Source organism: Mastigoproctus giganteus, chromosome 4, assembly GCF_048544385.1.
Source record: "Mastigoproctus giganteus isolate SK-2022 chromosome 4, ASM4854438v1, whole genome shotgun sequence".
NCBI classification, from domain to species: Eukaryota; Metazoa; Arthropoda; class Arachnida; order Uropygi; family Thelyphonidae; genus Mastigoproctus; species Mastigoproctus giganteus.
The window spans coordinates 77337650-77357399 of NC_143578.1; the positions used below are offsets into that span (position 1 = coordinate 77337650).

General features: G+C 37.2%; 1 protein-coding gene across 1 annotated transcript in view; it reads right to left on the bottom strand.

The window, feature by feature from the left end:
• The window catches only part of LOC150086853 (dnaJ homolog subfamily C member 2), a 451294-nt gene that overhangs the window by 20960 nt on the left and 410584 nt on the right, over nucleotides 1–19750 (bottom strand). The window contains exon 15 of the mRNA XM_090371629.1: nucleotides 15390–15500. Within this exon, the coding sequence (XP_090227755.1) occupies nucleotides 15390–15500 (111 nt within the window). The remainder of the gene's footprint in view (nucleotides 1–15389; nucleotides 15501–19750) is intronic.

The window sequence follows — 19750 nt, forward strand, 5'->3', positions numbered from 1 at the left end:
TTTGCCCAGTTAACAGATGCCATGTAGTGCCTTAAACTGCCTTTACCTTTAACTACTGCAATATCTTTCTTCATCTTCCAATTAATGATTGCATGATCATTACCTGCCAATGGTTCCTGTACTTTAAGCCTGTGATGTCATCTTCGTGAATAATGATGAGGTCAAGAATATTCTCACCCATAGTATTTTCTGTAACATCACTAGTACAAATAATAATCAAGTTTATATAAAAATTGTTCCCCATGGCAAGTTTCCCTCCCACTTGTTCTAATCAATTAGAGGCAGATTGAAGTCACCCATAATAAGACATTTACAATTTCTTTTTGTCCATTCCATCTGCATGCAGAGACTTACACCTTACTTTTCACAATCTTCTGGTCTACAGATTACTCTCATTCTCACTATATTTTTGCTTCCAACTAACTCACAACACAGATTCTATGCTGGAAGAACTAACTTCTGACTCAGTGAAAGTTCTTTTCATGCTCAGGCTGCATTTGATAACCATAACTCCATCATCCATTCTGTGTTCCCTATATATATTATACATACCATAATGGAACTTGTCACCCTCAATTTCCAGGTAGCACTATGTTTCTGTTAGCCAAAGGCTCACACTGGCACTGGTGAGTATGGGCTTGGCACACCCAGGGTCCTGAGCTGGATATCATCATTCTTCTCTTTCTTGTTGATTCTCTTCTACTTTTTGACTCACTCTCTCTCTCTCTCTCTCTCTCTCTCTCACACACACACACACACACACACACACACACACACACACACACACACACACACACACACACACACACACACACACACACACACACACACACACACACACACACGAGTAACTCGGGAATTTTTTTTTTTTGGCTGGTGTAGCATAAGCTTCCTTGCACCATATAGCTAATAATAATAATAACAAACCATCAGGTTGTGTTTAATGTCATTATTGACCACATGAATAATGATGCTCTCTTTACTCCCCTCAGAATCTGACAATCTGTTGGTAACATTATTGACTGTTGCTCCCAGCAAACACATCCTAGTTCTGGTCCACCTATCTTTATTATAAAAAATAGTTATCAGTTTCCCTGATTGGGAGATCCCTGTTGGGATCTCTCTCTGATCAGGAATTTTCAAAGTTTTATTGGGAGATCCTATTGGGATCTCCCAATAAAACTTTTCTTAAACCAGAGCAGTATGCACTTGTCTGTTCTGTTCTGGAATCAGAACCAGGGGGCAGATCATAGATATTTCAGTCCCTGATGAACTTCCACTTAAAATTGTTTCTAGGGCAAGCAAGTATTTTTCCAGCAACTCAAATTCTTCTAGCAGGTGCAAAGAAAAGAATCATCAGTCCAGCTTGTGTCTACTGGACTGACTTTTGAATACATGCCATAGGCTATACAACTAATGTATTTACAACTCATACTAGAAATGCCTGCAGGTTCATGATGTCCTTTGACTTTATATTGAAAGCGGATCTTATAGCAAAAATTACTTAGGTAAAATTCGAACTTAAGAAAGTTATAAAATTTTAATTTATACAGAATTATTATATATTACGGAATTTAAATTAACAAAGTATTACAGAAATTAAACTGTTAATAAAACTTTATTCCACTAATGAAGTTAAATTTAAGGTACTGAAGTTTCTGTAAAAAATTTTACTTAGCAGGAAAACTTTTTCTTTAGAAAAATATACAAAATTACCGTTATGTGTTTTGTCCAAAGAAGAGCAATGCTACCACCAGCATTTACTTTACTCAATCCATTTAAAGCCTTAACCTCAATCAGATCTCCTCCTCAGGTATCCACAGTCTAGGCACTGAAATCTGCAGAACTGAAGTCTTTCATGGTAGGAGTATACCTTTGTGTCCTTGTAGTAGTAGTAGTAGTAGTGGTGGTGGTGGTGGTGGTGGCGGCATGTGATGCAAGAAAGCAAATGTATGAGCTTATGCAGCATCAGCCAAAAAAAAAAAAAAAAAACACACACCATTCCCTCCAAATGCCTGTTCAGTTCCTCCTTAAATTTATTCAACCTATCAACTTCCACAACGACAGATGGAAGTTTGTTCCAGCAATTAACCACCCGCTGGCTAAAGGCAAATCTTCCGCACATCTATTCTACATCTGTCCTTTCTTAATTTGAATTTATGTCCCCTTAGGTTCATAATCTGAACAAGTGGAAGGATCCCATCAGGATTCAGCGTGCTGAACCCATTCAAGGCCTTGTACACCTCAATCAGATCACCGTGCAGGTGCCTAGTCTCCAGCCACTGCAATTTGCAGAACTTAAGCCTCTCTTGATAAGAGGATCCCCTCATTCCCCTCACCAATCTTGTTGCCCTTCTCTGTACACGCTCAAGTAAATCTACATCCTTCCTAAAATGAGGACTCCAGACCTGTACGCAGTACTCAAGGCGTGGCCTGACCATTGCCTTATACACAGGGATAATCACCTTTTCCCTGATAGCAAAATTCCTATATATCATTGACAAAACCCCATGACCTGCCCTGGTAGCCTGTCTGCATTGCTCAGAAAACTTCATATCTGCCTGCACAATTACTCCCAGGTCTTTTTCATTTTCTACCACCTTAAGTGTAGTACCACACAGTTGGTACGTTTCTCTGGGGTTACTTCTACCCATATGCAGTACTTTGCATTTGTCAAGGTTAAACTTCAGTTGCCACTTCTTAGCCCATCTGCCCAAATTATCTAGATCCTGTTGCAGTAGCACACTCCAATTACTGTCATTAACAACCCTGCCAACTTTGTATCATCTGCAAACTTCGACACTAAGCCCGATATACCTTCACAATATCATTGTGACTAACTTTGCTGTTTTGTTTACCCTTTCCAACAGATTCATAAAATGAGGCTTACACATCGGTAAGTAATAAAATGCAGCCCAACCACTGCTTTATACAATGGGATAATCACCTAGGAGTAATGCTTGTCTGCCCTGCTCAGAAAAGTTCATGTCAGATTGTACAATTATCCCCCCCCCCCAATTGGTATGTTACTCTGTGATTATTGTTGCCCATATGCAGAACCTTGCATTTATTAATGTTAAATGTTAATGCCACTCCTCATCTGCTTAATTTTTCTAGGTCTTGTTGCAGTAGTATGGATTGATTTCTGTCATTCATCACCCAATCCACCTTTCTATTACTGCAAACTTAGACATAAGTTTGATATACCTTCATCAATATCATTAATAAATATTGAAAAACTAAAATGACAAAACACTGTGGGACTATATTAATAACGTTAATCAAAGAAGAGCCCATCGATAACCACCCTCTGTCTTCTACCGCATAACCATCCCTTTATTCATATCAGTAACTTACCCATTATGCAATGTTGCTCCAATCTGTACAGCAGATTTTCCTGTGGAACACTGTTCAAATGTTTACTGGAATCAAAAGTATACAATGTCAACATTATTTTTTTACATCTGGTTCCTTTGTCTCTGTATCATAGTAGCCAATCAGATTGATCAGAATAGATCACTCCCCTGAATGCTTCTCTCTTAACAAATCCATGCTGTGATTTCTGTATACTTCATCATTTTTCCTGGAATAGAGATAAAGTTTACAGGCCACAATTATCCACTTTTCCCTTTGATTCTCTCCCCTGCCCACTCTGTGAATAGGAGACACATTTGCACATGTCCAGTCAATAGGAACCTTCCCTGAATCCAAGGATGCTCTCATGATAGCCAAAGGCTTGCTTTTCTCTTTTGCTGCTGATGTTACATAATTGTATATATCCCATCAACTCCAGGTTCCTTGTTTACTTTCAGGTTCAATATTTTCTTTTCCACTTTCTTCTCAGTTATCACAAAATCATTTACCTCCGAGTGATAACCTAGTGTGTTTCTGCTATTCTCATCCCTAAAAATTTCTTCACAGATGAATGTAGATGCAAAATATTTATTTATTTTGTTGGTAACTGAACAGGATCATGATTTGTTATGCATTCATATGTACTGGCCAGTTTGATTCATCCCTTTCCTTCTAGTGTTAACAAAAGTAAAGAATTCTTTATTCTTAACTAAAGACTTCTCACAATCTGCCTTAGCCTGTCTAACTGCTTTAGTAACTTGACTGCAGATTAATCTGCACTTACTGTAGGTTTCAGTCCCCAGATAATTTATAATAACCCCATGCAGTTTTCTGCTCTGTCACTAGTCATCCACGTGACATCCATTTTAGTGCTAAACCTTGAACAATATCTCTTTGTTGGTATAAAATGCTTAGTAGCTTCTATGATTACTCCCCTAAATACTTTACATTTAGAATTTGCAGCTGGTAACATTATCATTTGGTCACACGAAAGAAATTTAAAAACTGCCTAAGGCTGCCGAAGTTGTCTTTATGAAAACAAAATCCTTTCTGTTTACTCTTGATGTAATTATATCCTTAAGTAAATCATATCTCAATATATAATAATCACTGCTGACAATCAGTCACTGCTGTTGCCTCTCTAACATGCTGCTGCTGTTATAGAAAGCAGTCTTCCAATAAATACAGAAAATTTTTGCAACTGTGTGCGTGACCAATCCACAAGTTCCAGTTAATATCTGAAAAAGCTGAAGTCGCCCATTATAGGACAATTTGATTTACTGGCCCACTCTATTTGTCTATTTGTAGCTGTTCAATATACTCTTCACAGACATTTGGCCTATAACAAACTCCTACTCTCAAGCAGTTTTCCCATTGCTTATGTCATAATGCACTGGCAAACCACATCAACTGTGTTGCACTGCCTTAGATTAGATGTGTGTCTTGACCAAGAACATAACTCCCACCCCCACCCATTCTGCCTGTCCTTCTTGTACACATTGTACCGATCATACCTGAATTCTGCATCTCTTATATCTGAGTGGCACCACATTTCCAATAGCCCTAAAATGTCCACATTTGATGACTCAACCAGAGATACTTCAAGCTCACCAAATTTGTTTATCATGCTTCTTCAAATAAATCTCTGGGGTTGGAAAAGTTATGACTCACACTAACTGCAATGGAGTACACCAACCATATATGACAAAAAACTTTATTAAAACAAATTAAATTTTTTGTAAAAATAAAACACTGACAACTGTAGAGTTAAAAGCAATAAAAAATATAGATAGAATTAAATAGAATAATTATATAATATAGAATTAAAATACAAAATTAAAACATATACACAAAATATTACAAATTAAAAGTGATAAAACAACACTTTTAGCTATTTACTGTCAGGGCACATCCTTAACATCAGCAAGATCACAGCCCACAGAACGTGCTACTAAGAGCGGTAATTATCCTCTACACATGCATGGCAACCGGTAATGGCTTAGGGGCATGCCAGGTGCAACTATTCATCCCATCCAAGAATTATGGCTTGAAAGTGGGGATAAATACGGACTCCACTATCTCCATTGATGGTATTATGTTCTGAAGAATAAATCTGCAAGCTCTTGAGCCATTTCTGGTTCCAGTACCTATATGAATGATCAACAATGACAGCACTGCCTGGAGAAATTTGGTGATTCTCCTCCCAGAAGTGTTCACCCACAGCAGATTTCCTACAGTCTGTGATCTTTGCTCTGGTATATTCCCCCATAAGATCTTTAAACCTATGCTCTCTCTCTCTATCTCTCCAACATAACACTCCCACTAACACAGCAAGTTGACTGCGAAAAGATCTAAACCACCTAAACACTTGATAGTTCATTTCACAAATATATGTGGTCTCAGTTCTAATCTCAATGATGTCCATTTCCACTTGCAGTCTGCCAAACCTCATGTACTTTTTCTGACAGAATCTCAGTTATCGGTTGATTCGACCACTGCTCATCTCAGTTGCCCAAATTATTCACTGTATGATTCCTTTTGCCTCAAAGGTGGTACTTCTGCATATGTCCGTTCTGATATTCATTGTCAGAGACTTGGCAATTTGGAATCTCCTATTTTTGATCTTCTCTAGCTTAAAATCTCTCTGCCTCATTCTGTCAAATTCATCTTGTTGTCTATGGTTCTCCCAACTCCATTAATCGCTTGGAACTCTTTGACTCCCTCTGTTTACAAACTTGACTTTCTTCAGTCCAGCTTTCCTAACAGTGAGGTAATATTCCTTGGTGATTTTAATGATCACAACTCCAGCTGGCTTCTGTTTTCTAGTCACACAGACCCAGATGGCCGAGATGCTGAGGCTTTTTCAATTACTAATGACTTTGCACAGACTGTTCATTTACCTACCAGAATATCAGACAATCCAAACCATACAACCAGTACCCTTGATCTTTTTCTCACAAACAACCTTTCTAAATACACAGTCGAAGTCCATTAGGGACCTCAGATCACAACTTGGTGATTGCCTCTTCTCCAATGGAGCCTTTATCTCATGGCTATTCCCAACCTCATGCTGTTTGGAATTACAAGAATGCAGAAAGGGATGACCTGCAAGATTTCTTTTCTTTTTTTCCTTGGTCAGATTACTGTTTCAAAACTTCTGATGTCAACATTTGCTCAGATCATGTCAGTGAAATTATTCTTGCAGGAATGGAATCCTTTATTCTGCACTCCACCTTAAAATCTAATCCTTTATCTAAACCTTGGTTTTCCAATAAATGTGCTAAGACTGTTCAAGAAAAGAATGTTGCATTTTTTTCTTGAACTCTTTCCAAAGCTATTGGCTGCAACTTTTGCCAATCTCTGCTCCCACCCCTATCAAAACCAGACAGTTCTATTGTTACATCAGCCAAGGATAAAGCTGACCTGTTAGCATCCCATTTTTTTTCCAATTCACGTATTAAGGATTTTGGTAAAACACCTCCCACCATTCCCAACACGCTCCATTCAACGCCTCCTGTGATCTTCCATCAAAAGGATGTCAGAAGGATTTTTACGAAACGTGATACTCAGAAAGCCCCAGGTTGTTGTTAAAAACCTGTGCTCCTGAACTTAATCCTGTTCTTTGCCACCTTTTTTCACTTTCTTAATCCAAAGGTGTTTTTCCTTCTGCTTGGAAATTTGCTCATATCCAGCCAGTTTCTAAAAAGGGTGACAAATCTCTCCCATCCAATTATCGTCCCATTGCAATTACTCCTACTCTTTCTAAAGTAATGGAGAAATCAATTAACTGCCAACTCTTAAACTACTTAGAAACCTTCCATCTGATCAACGATCGCCAGCATGGATTCTGTCAGTGTCGATCCACTTTTGATATTCTGGCTTACGTTACCTATTTATGGACAAAATCAATGAAAAATTTGGCGAAACACAAGCAGTTGCTCTTGACATCTCAAAGGCTTTTGAATGTGTTTGGTATAAAGGTCTTCTAAACAAGCTTTCATCTTATGGTTTGCCAACTGTTTTTTGTAGTTGGTTATCCAGTTTTCTCTCTGACCGTTCACTGATGGTAGATGGCTCTCTGTCTTCTAACTTCTCCACTAATGATGGTGTCCTCCAAAGTTCAGTTCTTTCCCCCTACTCTTTTCCTCTTGTATATTAATGACGACCTTCTTCCATTGATCGGAAATCCTATCCATAGTTTTGCTAATGGTAACACATTGCATTCCACCTTCAGTTTGAGAAAACTTGCTTTGCTCAATCAGCTTCAACTTCTCGAACATCCGCTACCAATTCCTTAAATGCCGATCTGCAGGAAATTTTCCAGTGGGGCAAAGACAACTTAGTTGATCCTTCTAAAACTCAGTCTTGTCTTATATCTCACAAAAAGGATTCTTCTGCTCCTATGCTTATCTTTGGTGACACTCTGATTCTAGGGAAGATGATATATCTCCTTTGGGGATTACATTAACTGCTAATCTCTCTTGGCACAAGCACATTACAAATATTGCTTCCTCTGCATCTAAAAAACTTGATTTTCTCTTTTGCTCTCGGCATTACTTTTCTTCCAAACAGCTGTTTACTCTCTACAAATCGCAAATCCGCCCTACCAAGGAATATTGCTCCCACGTCTGGGGCAGTGCCCCCAAAATCTCTCTGAGGCATTCTAGATTCCATTCAGAGATGAGAACTCTGTTAGAGATGAGTGGAATTCCATTCCACTCATCTCTAACAGAGTCTCTCCACTCACTGTCTCATAGATGTACTGTTTCTGCTGCATGCCTTTTCTACAGATACTTCCATGGGCACTGTTCTTCTGAATTGGCTTCAATAATTCCGGCTCTCTTTTGCAAAACAGTCCAAACACATGCTACCAACAGCCAACATCCATTTATCAACTTCGAACTCACAGAAACAACTTTTCATCTTCCTTGTTTATTCAACTGCCGTTTTCTGGAACAACCATCCTTCGTATGTATGTCCTGAAAATTACAGTCTACAGAAGTTCAAGTCTACTGTCAACAAATATCTTCTTTCGTCTTCTCAACCTCCAACCCAAACATGGTACTAAGTACTATAGGTTCTAATACCTCTCGTGTTTGGTGTTTTCATAAAAAAAAAAAAAAAAAAAAAAATCAGATTGGGGAATACTCCCCATCCTCAGTCTCGATAATAATGTCTAAGATATTGCTAATAGATTCAACCCAACACAAGGTTGGGGTGTATCTGGCTTGAAAGCTGTTTCAATTCCCTTATCGCTTGGCAACTTTTTGTTCACTATTCTGCAGACAAATTCCCAATGGTGATTGTTTCCAGAAGTTCCAATCAAGTTCCTCCAGGATTCTTTTTTCTTGTCTCTGATGAGGGCTGTGTATTGATTCCCGAGAGTTCTATAAGAATCTCTCAGTGTATCCAACATTTTGTGGCCAAGATGTTCTGGCTCTTAGAAAATGCCTCCTCGCCTGGTGCACTCTTCTCCTGAGTAGTCAGTTCAGGGAACCACCAGGGGACTACCTGTTTCCTCGGTTTTTTCCGTGGGATTGACAGGTTTGATTTTTTTTATTAAAATGTTTATTTGTCATATTTAGTGTTTGCTCGCCCAGACTATAGTTGTTGCCTGATCTAGACCACTCATTTTCCTGTTTTTTGCAGCTCAGCTGTTGTATTTTCTGTGAAGATCTGCAAATTTTCCTTTGTAAGGTTATACCTTTTGACATCAAACAGGACTTGTTAGGTTTTTTTGTAGTTTGTAGTTTGAAGGTGATGGCTCTATGATCTGATGTAGTCCAGGCTGGCTGGACACACCAGTCTAATTTTATAAGCTATTGAATTGGTGGCAAGAGTAACGTCAATGTTACTCTCCCACACAGTACTACTAAAAGTTGGCAAGTTATTTGGTTGGTTTAGTACTTGAAATGGTGAGGTAGCTATGTAATCTGATAAAATTTGGCCATTGTGTGTGGCTGCTCTTCAAAATTGCTCCATATACATTTTCCATTTTTGCCCACAATGGGAACATGGAGCATGTATTTTCATTAATTAGCAATCAATGGAGCATTAAAAATAAAATGGAAACAAATACAGGAACTCCCCGACTTATGTAATACTCGACTCACGCAAATTTGACTTTATGTAAGTTTTTGCCGGCCGGTGCAAACTGAAAAAAAATATGGAAATATATTTTGCATCTGTTGGGATAAATGGAGGTATTGTGAACCTGAGGCTAACAATATCTCTCTCTCTCTCTCTCTCTCTCTCTCTCTCTCTCTCTCTCTCACCCAAGAGTGAGAGAGAGAAGTAGAAGGGAGTCACCAAGAAAGCAAGCAAGAGAAGGATGCTTTTCTGTTGGTTTATTCTTTTGTTCGAACAAACAACCTAATAACTTCTACCATATAATTGCAGACTGAAGTTGAAAACGCACTTTCTTGTTTCAATGTGTTTGATCAAGATAGCTTTCCGTGTTTAATTTTTTTTTTTTTTTTTTTCAAAGAGCCTTAGCAAGTTATTACCTCTTTGCAACACTGTAATTCTTACTGTCTCCTTGCAGACTTCATACATTCCAAGAAAATGATTCCATTTCTTTGGTTTTAAAAAGTTTTGTAAATTCCACACTTCTACAGATTTTTCTTCGTGAGCTTTCTTTTCGTTCCTGTGGTATCTAAAATAAAGGGATGGGATACTACAATATCTCTCTCTGAAAGGTTTTTGTCAATGTTAGGAACATCAACGTTTTCATTTAAGTCAACAATGGTGACATCCCTAATTATAACAAAAACAGTTGCTTCCTTTCTTTGAAACTTAATTTCTCAAGTCCAATTTTCCTAACACTGAGGTAAATTTCCTTGGCAATTTGAATGTTTACAACTCCAGCTGGCTTCCATTTTTGAGTCACATCGAACTCAGCTGGTTAAGATGCTAAGACTTTTGCAATTACTAATGACCCTGCATTCATTTACCAACCAGAATACTAGACAATCCTAACTACACACACTGAAAACTCTTGATCTGTTTCTCATAACAACCTTTCAAAGTACACAGCTGAGGTGAGTGGCCCTCTAGGTACCTCATATCACAAGTTGGTGATGGTGTCTTCTCCAATGGAGCATTCTTTTGTGGCCATTCTCAGCCTTGTGTTGTTAGGCATTACGAGAATGCAAAACGGGATGATCTGTGAGATTTATAGTCTTCTTTTCCTTAGCTAGCTTAATGTCCTAAATCTTGTGAATAATTTATTTGCTCAGATTGTGTTGCTGAAATTATTCTTGTAAGGATAAAACCCTTTATTCCAATCCACCTTAAAATCTTATCCTTTATGTAAACCTTGGTTTTCCAATAAATATGCTAAGGCTGTTCAAGATTAGAATGATGCATATCATAATGGCTTGTGATATGCAACCTTCTTCACAGACTAGAAATCCTATCCATAGTTTTGCTGATGACAGCATGCTACATTTCACCTTCCAGTTTGAGAAACACTGCCCTGCATAAACAGCATCAACTTCTCAAATATCCACCACCAATTCCTTAACGATGTTCAATCCTTCTAAAATTCAGTCCTGTCTTAAATATTGTAAAAAGGAGTGTTCTGCTCATATGCTTATCTTTGAAGACACACAGACAAGAACTAGATCAATTTCTAAGCAAAGTCACATATCACTATTAGGGATTACTCTGACTTCTAATCTCTCTTGGCATAAGAACATCAGAAATATTGCTTTCTCTCCATCTAAAAAACTGGGTTTTCTCTTTCATTCTTGTATTACTTTCCTTCTAAACAGCTACTCATTCTGTACAAATCTCAAATCTATCCTATTATAGAATATTGCTCCCCCATTTGGGGTAGTGCCCCCAAAACCTCTCTCAAGCTTCTAGGTTCCATTCAAAAGAAAAGAAATTAATCTGACTGTCCTCAAAAGAGGACAGTCAGATTAATTAATAATCCATCTATTAAAAAGTTTTTCCGCTATGTCTTACAGAATTTCTGTTTCTTCTGCATGCCTTTTCCATAGATAGTTACACAGGCACTGTTCTTCTGAATTGAATTCCCCCCCCTCTCTCTCTTTTCCAAACATGCTGCAACCGTCAACATTACAGTTCAACTTTAAACTCACAGAACCAAATTTTCTTCTTCTTCATTTATTCCTTCAACATCAGCTTTCCGAGAGGCCAGGCCAGGCCAGACCAAAAAGTTCTATAGATTCTAATACTTTTCATGTTTGGGGTTTTGATTAAAAATGTTTTTAGCTTTTCTGCTTGAACTATACCAATGTTTGACTCTTTTTGTTAACAGAATGTAATACTTATTATACATGTAATTCTTTTATTTTTTAATAAAAAAATTTTAGATTTTTTTTACAACTGCTCTTATTTAAAAAAAAAAATTCATTAATTTTGCTGAAATTAAGAAAAAATGTTATTTGTCTCTTCCATTTTTAAGTTACCACAATTTTTTTTATCACAGTTAAGTGTGCCATATTTCAAAATTGTGAATTGAATCATGACCTGAAAACAGTGAAATAAAGTTTACATAAACATATATCTGGTTCTGAACGGTTATGGAGTTTTCAATGGTATAATATATTTAAAAATAATATAAATAAGAATAAGCATGTGAATGCCTACGAAAATGTTTATTCATAGTACAAGTAGGTACATGTTTGCTTAATCTTATTTATTTCTAATTTTTGTACCATCGAAAACTATAGCATTTTTAAGCATGCTAACACATGCATCCATAAAATGCTTACTGTCTCCATCCATCTGCTAAGCACTGAATATTATGTTTGTTGCCATGCACTGATTTGGAGGAAAACAAATGGGCAATATGACAAATGCACAAAAAAGAAATGTTCTCATTTCTTGTTCCACCACACATGGAATTACCTATATCAGTTTACTAAATATATTAATCATGAATTATTACTATTTAATTATTACATTAATCACAGCAGAAATACAAAATATGTGCTATATTTTGTATTTCTGAAGTCATAGTGCATTTAAAATGTACTGGTATACATTTTAAATAGTTGAAAGTTGTACAACACTATAGCACTCATCAAAGAAGAGGTGAAGTTCCTTCTGATATGTGACATACGACTATGTATGACATATAAGTTGAGACAGTTTATAAAAGGTAAAGTGCAGCCATTATCAACCCACTGCAGGATGGAAGCCTCCTCAACAATTCATGTGAGGGAAATGGACCATAATCTGCCACGCTGGTCCAGTGCAGGTTGGCAGATCGACCGCATTCAGCAGTCAGGGGCTTGAACTCCAGTCTACTCAAAGAGCATGTGCTACTGCACTCCCGCTCCTGACCACTCGGCTGCGGAGGACATAGTTTATACGAGGTTCAAACAATCTGTTGACTAAAAAAAGTATTTTTTTCTGAATATTAGCAAGTTTTAGATATTGAGACATTGGTCCATGTTTGTAACTGTTTTGAAGTCTACCAAGACATCAGTATGGATTACTGATGAAATCAGGTGCCTCCGTAGCCAGGTGGGAAGGAGCAGCAGTGCGTAGCACACGCTTCTTGATTAGACCGGGGTTCGAGCCCGTCACCACCAAATACGGAGGATGCGGAAAGGTCATTCAGGGAATGACCACCGCATATCCCGGAGCAATATGGCCTTAGTTGCTAATGCTCCTAAAAACCAAATAACAACAACAACAACAACTGATGAAATCACTGAAGAATCAGTTGTTTAACATTTAACTCTTTTTTTTTTTTTTTTTTTTTTTTGGTTCCTTAATGTTAGTGCACTAAAGACAAAATAAAAAAGTTAAATTAATCCATACTGATTAAAAAATTAATTTACAATAATGCACACCTTTGGTATTTATTATACATTTAGGTGTCATTAGTTTAAAATTGTAACGGTTGTTCCAACAGTATTTAATTTATTTTAAGATAATTAAGTTATTTTAAGATGGAGTCCATAAGAATGCTAATATTCAAATGTCAGGCTTTCCAACATTGAAGTGTCAACTATTACAGAAATAGTTCTCTGGGAACTGGTGGAAAATTTTCACATTTTGATAATAATTTCATCTTTACATTACCTAATTAATTTATAAGTGCTTTTTTAAATATTAATATATCTCTGATGAGCCATCTGTTCCTGTTTTGGGTAGTAAAATAGGTTAAACTCTCCAAGAGGAGAAGCGCAAATGCGTGTATCTGTAATATAATTATGCGACTCAACATAAGGCAAACTGCACTGTGGCTTAACCATCAATGACAAAATCAAGCCGATCAAGACATCATCTTAATTATTCTCACGGAATCTATGCTATGGCATGTCAAGCCTTGAATTTGGCCTGGTGCATGCCATATATTATTAATGGGTATTTGATGAGGCATTTCAGTAATAGGTTATTTATAACCTACTACTGGTGAAAAAAATATGAACCTTTATTCAGTATCAATCGGGCTGCTTTGTTTTGAATAAGTAGTAGTAGTGGCAAATGATGCAAGAAAGCAAGTTTATATAGAATCAGCCAAAAAAAAAAAAAAAACCCACTAAACACTTCTCCCATCCTACCTTCCAAGAATCTGTCTAATTCTTCCTTGAATTTATTGAAACCCTCCACTTCCACAATGAGAAATGGAGGCCTGTTCCAACAATTGACCACCCACTGGCAAGTGTGCAGTGTGGCACAGATTCTATAAGGTGTTTTAGTGCATTTTGGTCTAATTGTAACTATTCTTCCAGAAAAATATCATGCAGCTGTTGGAGAGCTATTTGGCAATGAAGAGGACTTCACTGTCAAATAACTCTCCAACACACCTTGCACACTCAACAGGATTGAGACTAGGTGAATGTGGAGCTAGGGAAGATGGTATTAATCCATATAATGTTCTCTGAACCATTCTTGCATGATTCTGGTATTATGTGCTGTTGCATTTTCATCCAAAAAGTGGCCATCACTTTTGGGATAAAAGTGTAACATTGCAATGTGCAGCAGATCTGATAGAAAATTCAGGTACTCCCTGGATGATATTCAACCTTCCACCAGTATTGACAGGCCCAGTCCGTGCCAACAAAACATTCTCCATACCATGATATCGCCTCCAGATGCTTGGGTTGTCTTAACAAGGCAAGCAGGGTCCACTGCTTCGTGAGGTTCTCGCCACTCTGTGCCTATGATCAGTGCAAAACAAAGTGTATTGTGATTCATCCCATCCGACCACATGGCTTTCTTCCATTTTACTACTGTTCAATCACAATGTTCTCAGCATCACTGCAAGCAGAATTTTCTCTATTTCTCTGAAACAAGTGGCTTTCAAATAGGCAAGCAACTCAGTTTCTTTAATCCCCAGTGCATGGTAAGGGTTGAAACAGCAGTTCTGGGCTGGTTGAATTCAGATGTTATTTGTTGCACAGTGGATGTGCTATTTTCCTTTACAGTCCTTCTCAGAGTAACACAGCTTCACCCTCGATGTGGTTTTTCTATCACATTTACACATTTGAGATGTGGAAGAACCACTTGCTTTCCAGTCATTAAAAATTTTTGAGATGAATGCTTTTGAGAAACCAGTTATGTCTTTCATTTCTTGAATTGTAGCTCACCCATGATAAGACCTTTTTCAAAGTCTGATAGGTCACATGTTTTTCCTACACTGCCTTCAGCAGTATAGGAAATTCATGCAGCAGATTACAGCAGTTGAACAGTCTGTGCAGTCTTTATTCTCAACAAGGCAACACATCACCACCTCATGTTACAGTTCACTTTGCATTTATTTGCAATTCTTCTGTCTGTGACTGTTTTAATACAAAAGTTCATATTTTTTTGCCAGTGTGTGTATTTTTCACATATTCCAATTTTTGGGGCATCTATTTATTTCCATATAATATTTCTATCATCCACTCATTATTCCATTTATATTTCACAATGAAATGCACAGTGATTCAACAAATCTGTTCTCCTCACATAATTATACAATAATACAATTTCTGAAGAATTGGTTTGCTTAATATGATTAGAAATTATTTAAATGAAAATACATTAAAGGAAATTTAAATACGCACTTTCAAACCTCTGTGTTGGAGCTGAATCATCTTTTAATGCAATTCCTCCAGATTTTTTTCTTTCGAGCTTTTCATATGCCTTTTTGTTTACTTCCTCTTTTAGAGTTGTATCTGTGAAAATAGAATAGGTAGGTAGTTACATATTTAAATGCCAAAAATCAAACCTTTAAGAATACAAATAAAATTAAAAAAACAATAACAGAATAAACAAATAGTAGGTTAGAATTACAGCAGTGTGCCAATTATCGGTTGTGCACAATGCGTATTTCAAAAATCCAGCTGCTTAAAGCTGCCTTTTTGAAAACAGTATAACATTATTGTTTTCTGAACCAGGACCTGAATACAGTGAACCCCCGCTTTACGATGGGTTCACTATACGGTCAAGTCACTTTACGATGGTGCTGCATAATAAACTCTCCATAATAAAATACCTTTCACTATACGATATGCAGTAAGTGCAAGACATTGTCATCATGTTTGCGAATTGGATTTTAATTCTATTTTAAATAATTAATTCTATTAAATGAAGCTTAAAAAATAGGAATGAAGCTTTTGAAAATTTATTTTTATTTTTTATATGATTTCAGTGAAGGGGAAACACATTTCACCATAATAAGGTAAAAACCCACAGAATTCCAGTTATTTGTATTACCGCAAATGCAACAAGATCGAGTTTTCTACCCATTTATAATAGATTGCGCCAACAGAAAAGCCCAATAAACCGGAAATTGCAAATTGTTTTCATTGTTTTATGGTCGTGACCTCCAGAAATGTGCTTTAGAAAAATATCAGAAATGCATTCAAAATTCATTCTTATAACAAAACAGCAATAAACGGTGAAAGTGTAGTGTATTTTAATGATTTGAGTGGCTGATTCTACTAACCAGTGATCACTGGCACCTACTTATTTCCCTCTACAATGGCTTATGATTATCTCCGACCGGACCATGTGGTCCTTTGTCTCAGCCAATAGCAGCATTTGTAAACATGTTGGGCACATGTTTTGTTTTTGTATCTTTAGTTCAAGTGATTTTTTTTGTGCTTACTTTCCATAAATTTACTGTATTGAATTCTTGAATGTACAACATTGCATAATATGGCCCCTAAAGAGCACAGTAAGAAGAAAATTTCAATTAAAATTAAACAAGAGATAGTGAAAAAACACGATGATGGTGATAAATTAGTTCATTGGTGCACGAATATGGTTTGTCACAGTCAACCATTTCTACCATAGTGAAACAAAAAGAAAACCTTAAAAAAGTTAAAAGTAAGTGATGAATCTAACATAGTCCAAAAAAGGCAGAGAACTGATTGTAAAAATGGAAAGGCTTTTGTTGCTGTGGATAAAAGAAAAACAAATGAAGGGTGATACAGTTCCTGGACAATACATCTGCGAACGTGCAAAGCAGATTTTTGGGGACTTAAAGACTAAAACACCTTCAGTTAGTGATAGATGATATGTGGACTTTAAAGCCAGCAAAGGTTGGTTCAACCGTTTTAGAAAAAGGTCCGATATTAAAAGAGTCATAAGGCATGGAGAGGCTTGCAGTGCTGATCAGGAAGCAGCTGAAAACTTTAAGGTGGAGTTTCAAGAGCTTGTTGAGAAGGAGGGTTACCTTCCTCAATGTCTTTAATGCAGACAAAATGGGTCTCTTTTGGAAAACAATGCCTAGGCAAAAGCCTATGAAGGATAGGCTTACTCTGCTGTTGGGGTCCAATGTCTGTGGTGATTTTGAACTTAAGCCAATGTTGGTTTACCACTCAGAAACTCCCAGAGTGTTTAAACGGCAAAAAGTCATCAAAAGCAGGTTGGGTGTCTTCTGGCGGTGTGACAAGAAGGAGTGGGTGACACGACACCTCTTCAATGAATGGGTATTTGAAGTGTTTTGTCCTTCAGTCAAAGGTTACTTAGAAAAAAAACAAACTTCCTTTAAAGGTACTGTTAATTTTGGATAATGCTCCAGGTCATGATCCCCAACTTGCCTAATCTCTGAAGGAGCAATTTAACTTCATTACTGTAAAATTTCTTCCACCCAATACCACCCCTCTGCTTCAGTTGATAGATCAACAAGGGATTGCCAACTTTAAAAAAATTTACACAAAGAAGATGCTTGCAAAGTGCTTTGAAGAGACTTCAGGAGACAGAGCCACCACCTTAAAGTAATTCTGGAAGACCAGGTTTACCATCTTAGACTGTGTACAAATGATTGTTAGTTCTTGGAATGAAGTTTCAGCTTGGTGCCTCAATGCAGCCTGGAAGAACTTATGGCCTTCAGTCATCCATAATTTTGAAGGATTTGAAGCTGAAGGTGTTCTAGAGCAGGAAATTATCACTCTTGGTGAGTCCTTGGCTCTAGAAATTGATGCGGCAGATGTGGAGGAATTAATTGTGGACCACGGATGGGAATTGACAACAGAGGAGCTCCAGGAATTAGAGCGGATGGGCAAGCATGACAGTGGAGATGAGGAACATGAGGAGAATGACTGTGTAGCAACAATTCAAGAAATTAAGGACATGTTTGCTGTGTGGGATATTGTGAGGAGGACAGTAAGAAAAAACCCAGATATTGAAACCACTCAATTGATAACCTGTAAATATGAAGATCAGGTGTTAAGTTATTTCAAGAACCTTCAGAGGAAGTGCCAAATGCAAACCACTTTGGGACAGTTTTTATACCATAAGTAGCAAGAGGCAGTGATTGGAAAGAACACCAGATCCTGAAGGTTGTCCTGATATCCTAATGGTAAAAGATTCTCTTCCAGCTCCATCACCACACCACTGTTGACATAGCCTTTCCAATGTAAGTTAAATGAAAATTATGATTTTTGTTTTTTAATGTTTATAATTATCAATTATAATTTTAAACATTTGGGGGGGGATAAGTAAAAATGTGTGGCATTATCAGCATTTTTTATCTTTTTTTTTTTTTTTTTTATATTTGTATCATGCTCTACTGTTTATTCCGGTGTATAAGATAACTGCCCTAAAATTGTGGATGGTGCATGGTATACACGGGAAAATACAGTATTCAGTTTTCTATGTAAAACTAATACAATTTCTATTATAAAAATCACCTTTTACAGAGATAAACAGCTTAGTTATATAGTGAAAATTTCAACTTATGAGGACTTGGAACAGATTACCAAAAACAGTGTGTTATTGGGTTCACATTACGATATTTTCACGATATGATGGTGTCTCAGGAACGAATTAATATCGAAAAGTGGGGATCCACTGAATTGTGTCATGTTTGGGCTCGACAAATGATATCATGACTTTTTAAAACTGAGAATGGCTGCACTGTGAAGTGCATAAAATAACAAATTTATTCTTCCTTTGCTGTCACTTGCTCACTGCCCAACACACTACAAGTTCTGGATCTCTGTGACTGGCTTCTTGGGGCATTAGCAAAGACTTCATTAAACCCCCCCCACACACACACAGGTAGTAGTAGAAATGGAGAAATGGAGGCATGTGATGCAAGAAAGCAAGCGTATGAGCTTATGCAGCACTAGCCAAAAAAAAAAAAAAAAAAAAAATTCACATATCCATTCCCTCTAAAATTTTGTCCAGTTACTCCTTGAATTTATTTAAGCTATCAACTTCCCCAACGACAGATGGAAATTTCTTCCAGCAATTAACCACCTGCTGGCTAAAGGCAAATTTCTGCACATCTATTCTACAACTGTGTTTCCTCAATTTAAATTTATGTCCCCTTAGGTTTGTAATCTGAGCAAGTGTAAGAATCCCATCAGAATTCAGAGTGCTCAACCCATTCAAGACCTTATACACCTCAATCAGATCACTTCACAGGTGCTTAGTCTCCAGATGCTGCAATTTGCAGAACTTAAGCCTTTTTTGGTAAGAGGATCCCTCTTTGTTCCTCTCACCAATCCTGTTGCCCTTCTCTGTACATGCTCAAGCAAATCTACATCCTTCCTAAAATGAGGCCTCCATTTCTACATGCAGTACTCAAGGTGTGGTGTGATAATTTCTTTATATAAAGGGATAATCACCTCCTTTTTCCTACTAGCAAAATTCCTGTATATCATTGACAATGCCCCATGACCCGCTCTGGCAGCCTGTCTCCACTGCTCAGAAACCTTCATATCTGACTGCACAATTACCCCATATTTTTCATTTTCCACCACCCTAAGTGTAGTACCACACAGCTGGTATGTTTCTCTGGGGTTACTTTTACCCATAAGTACTTTGCATTTTTCAATGTTAAAATTCAGTTACCACTTCTCATCTCATCTGCCCAAATTTTCTAGATCCTGTTGCAGCAGCACACTGCCATTACTCTCATTAATAACCCTGCCAACCTTTGTATCATCTGCAAACTTCAACATTAAGCCTG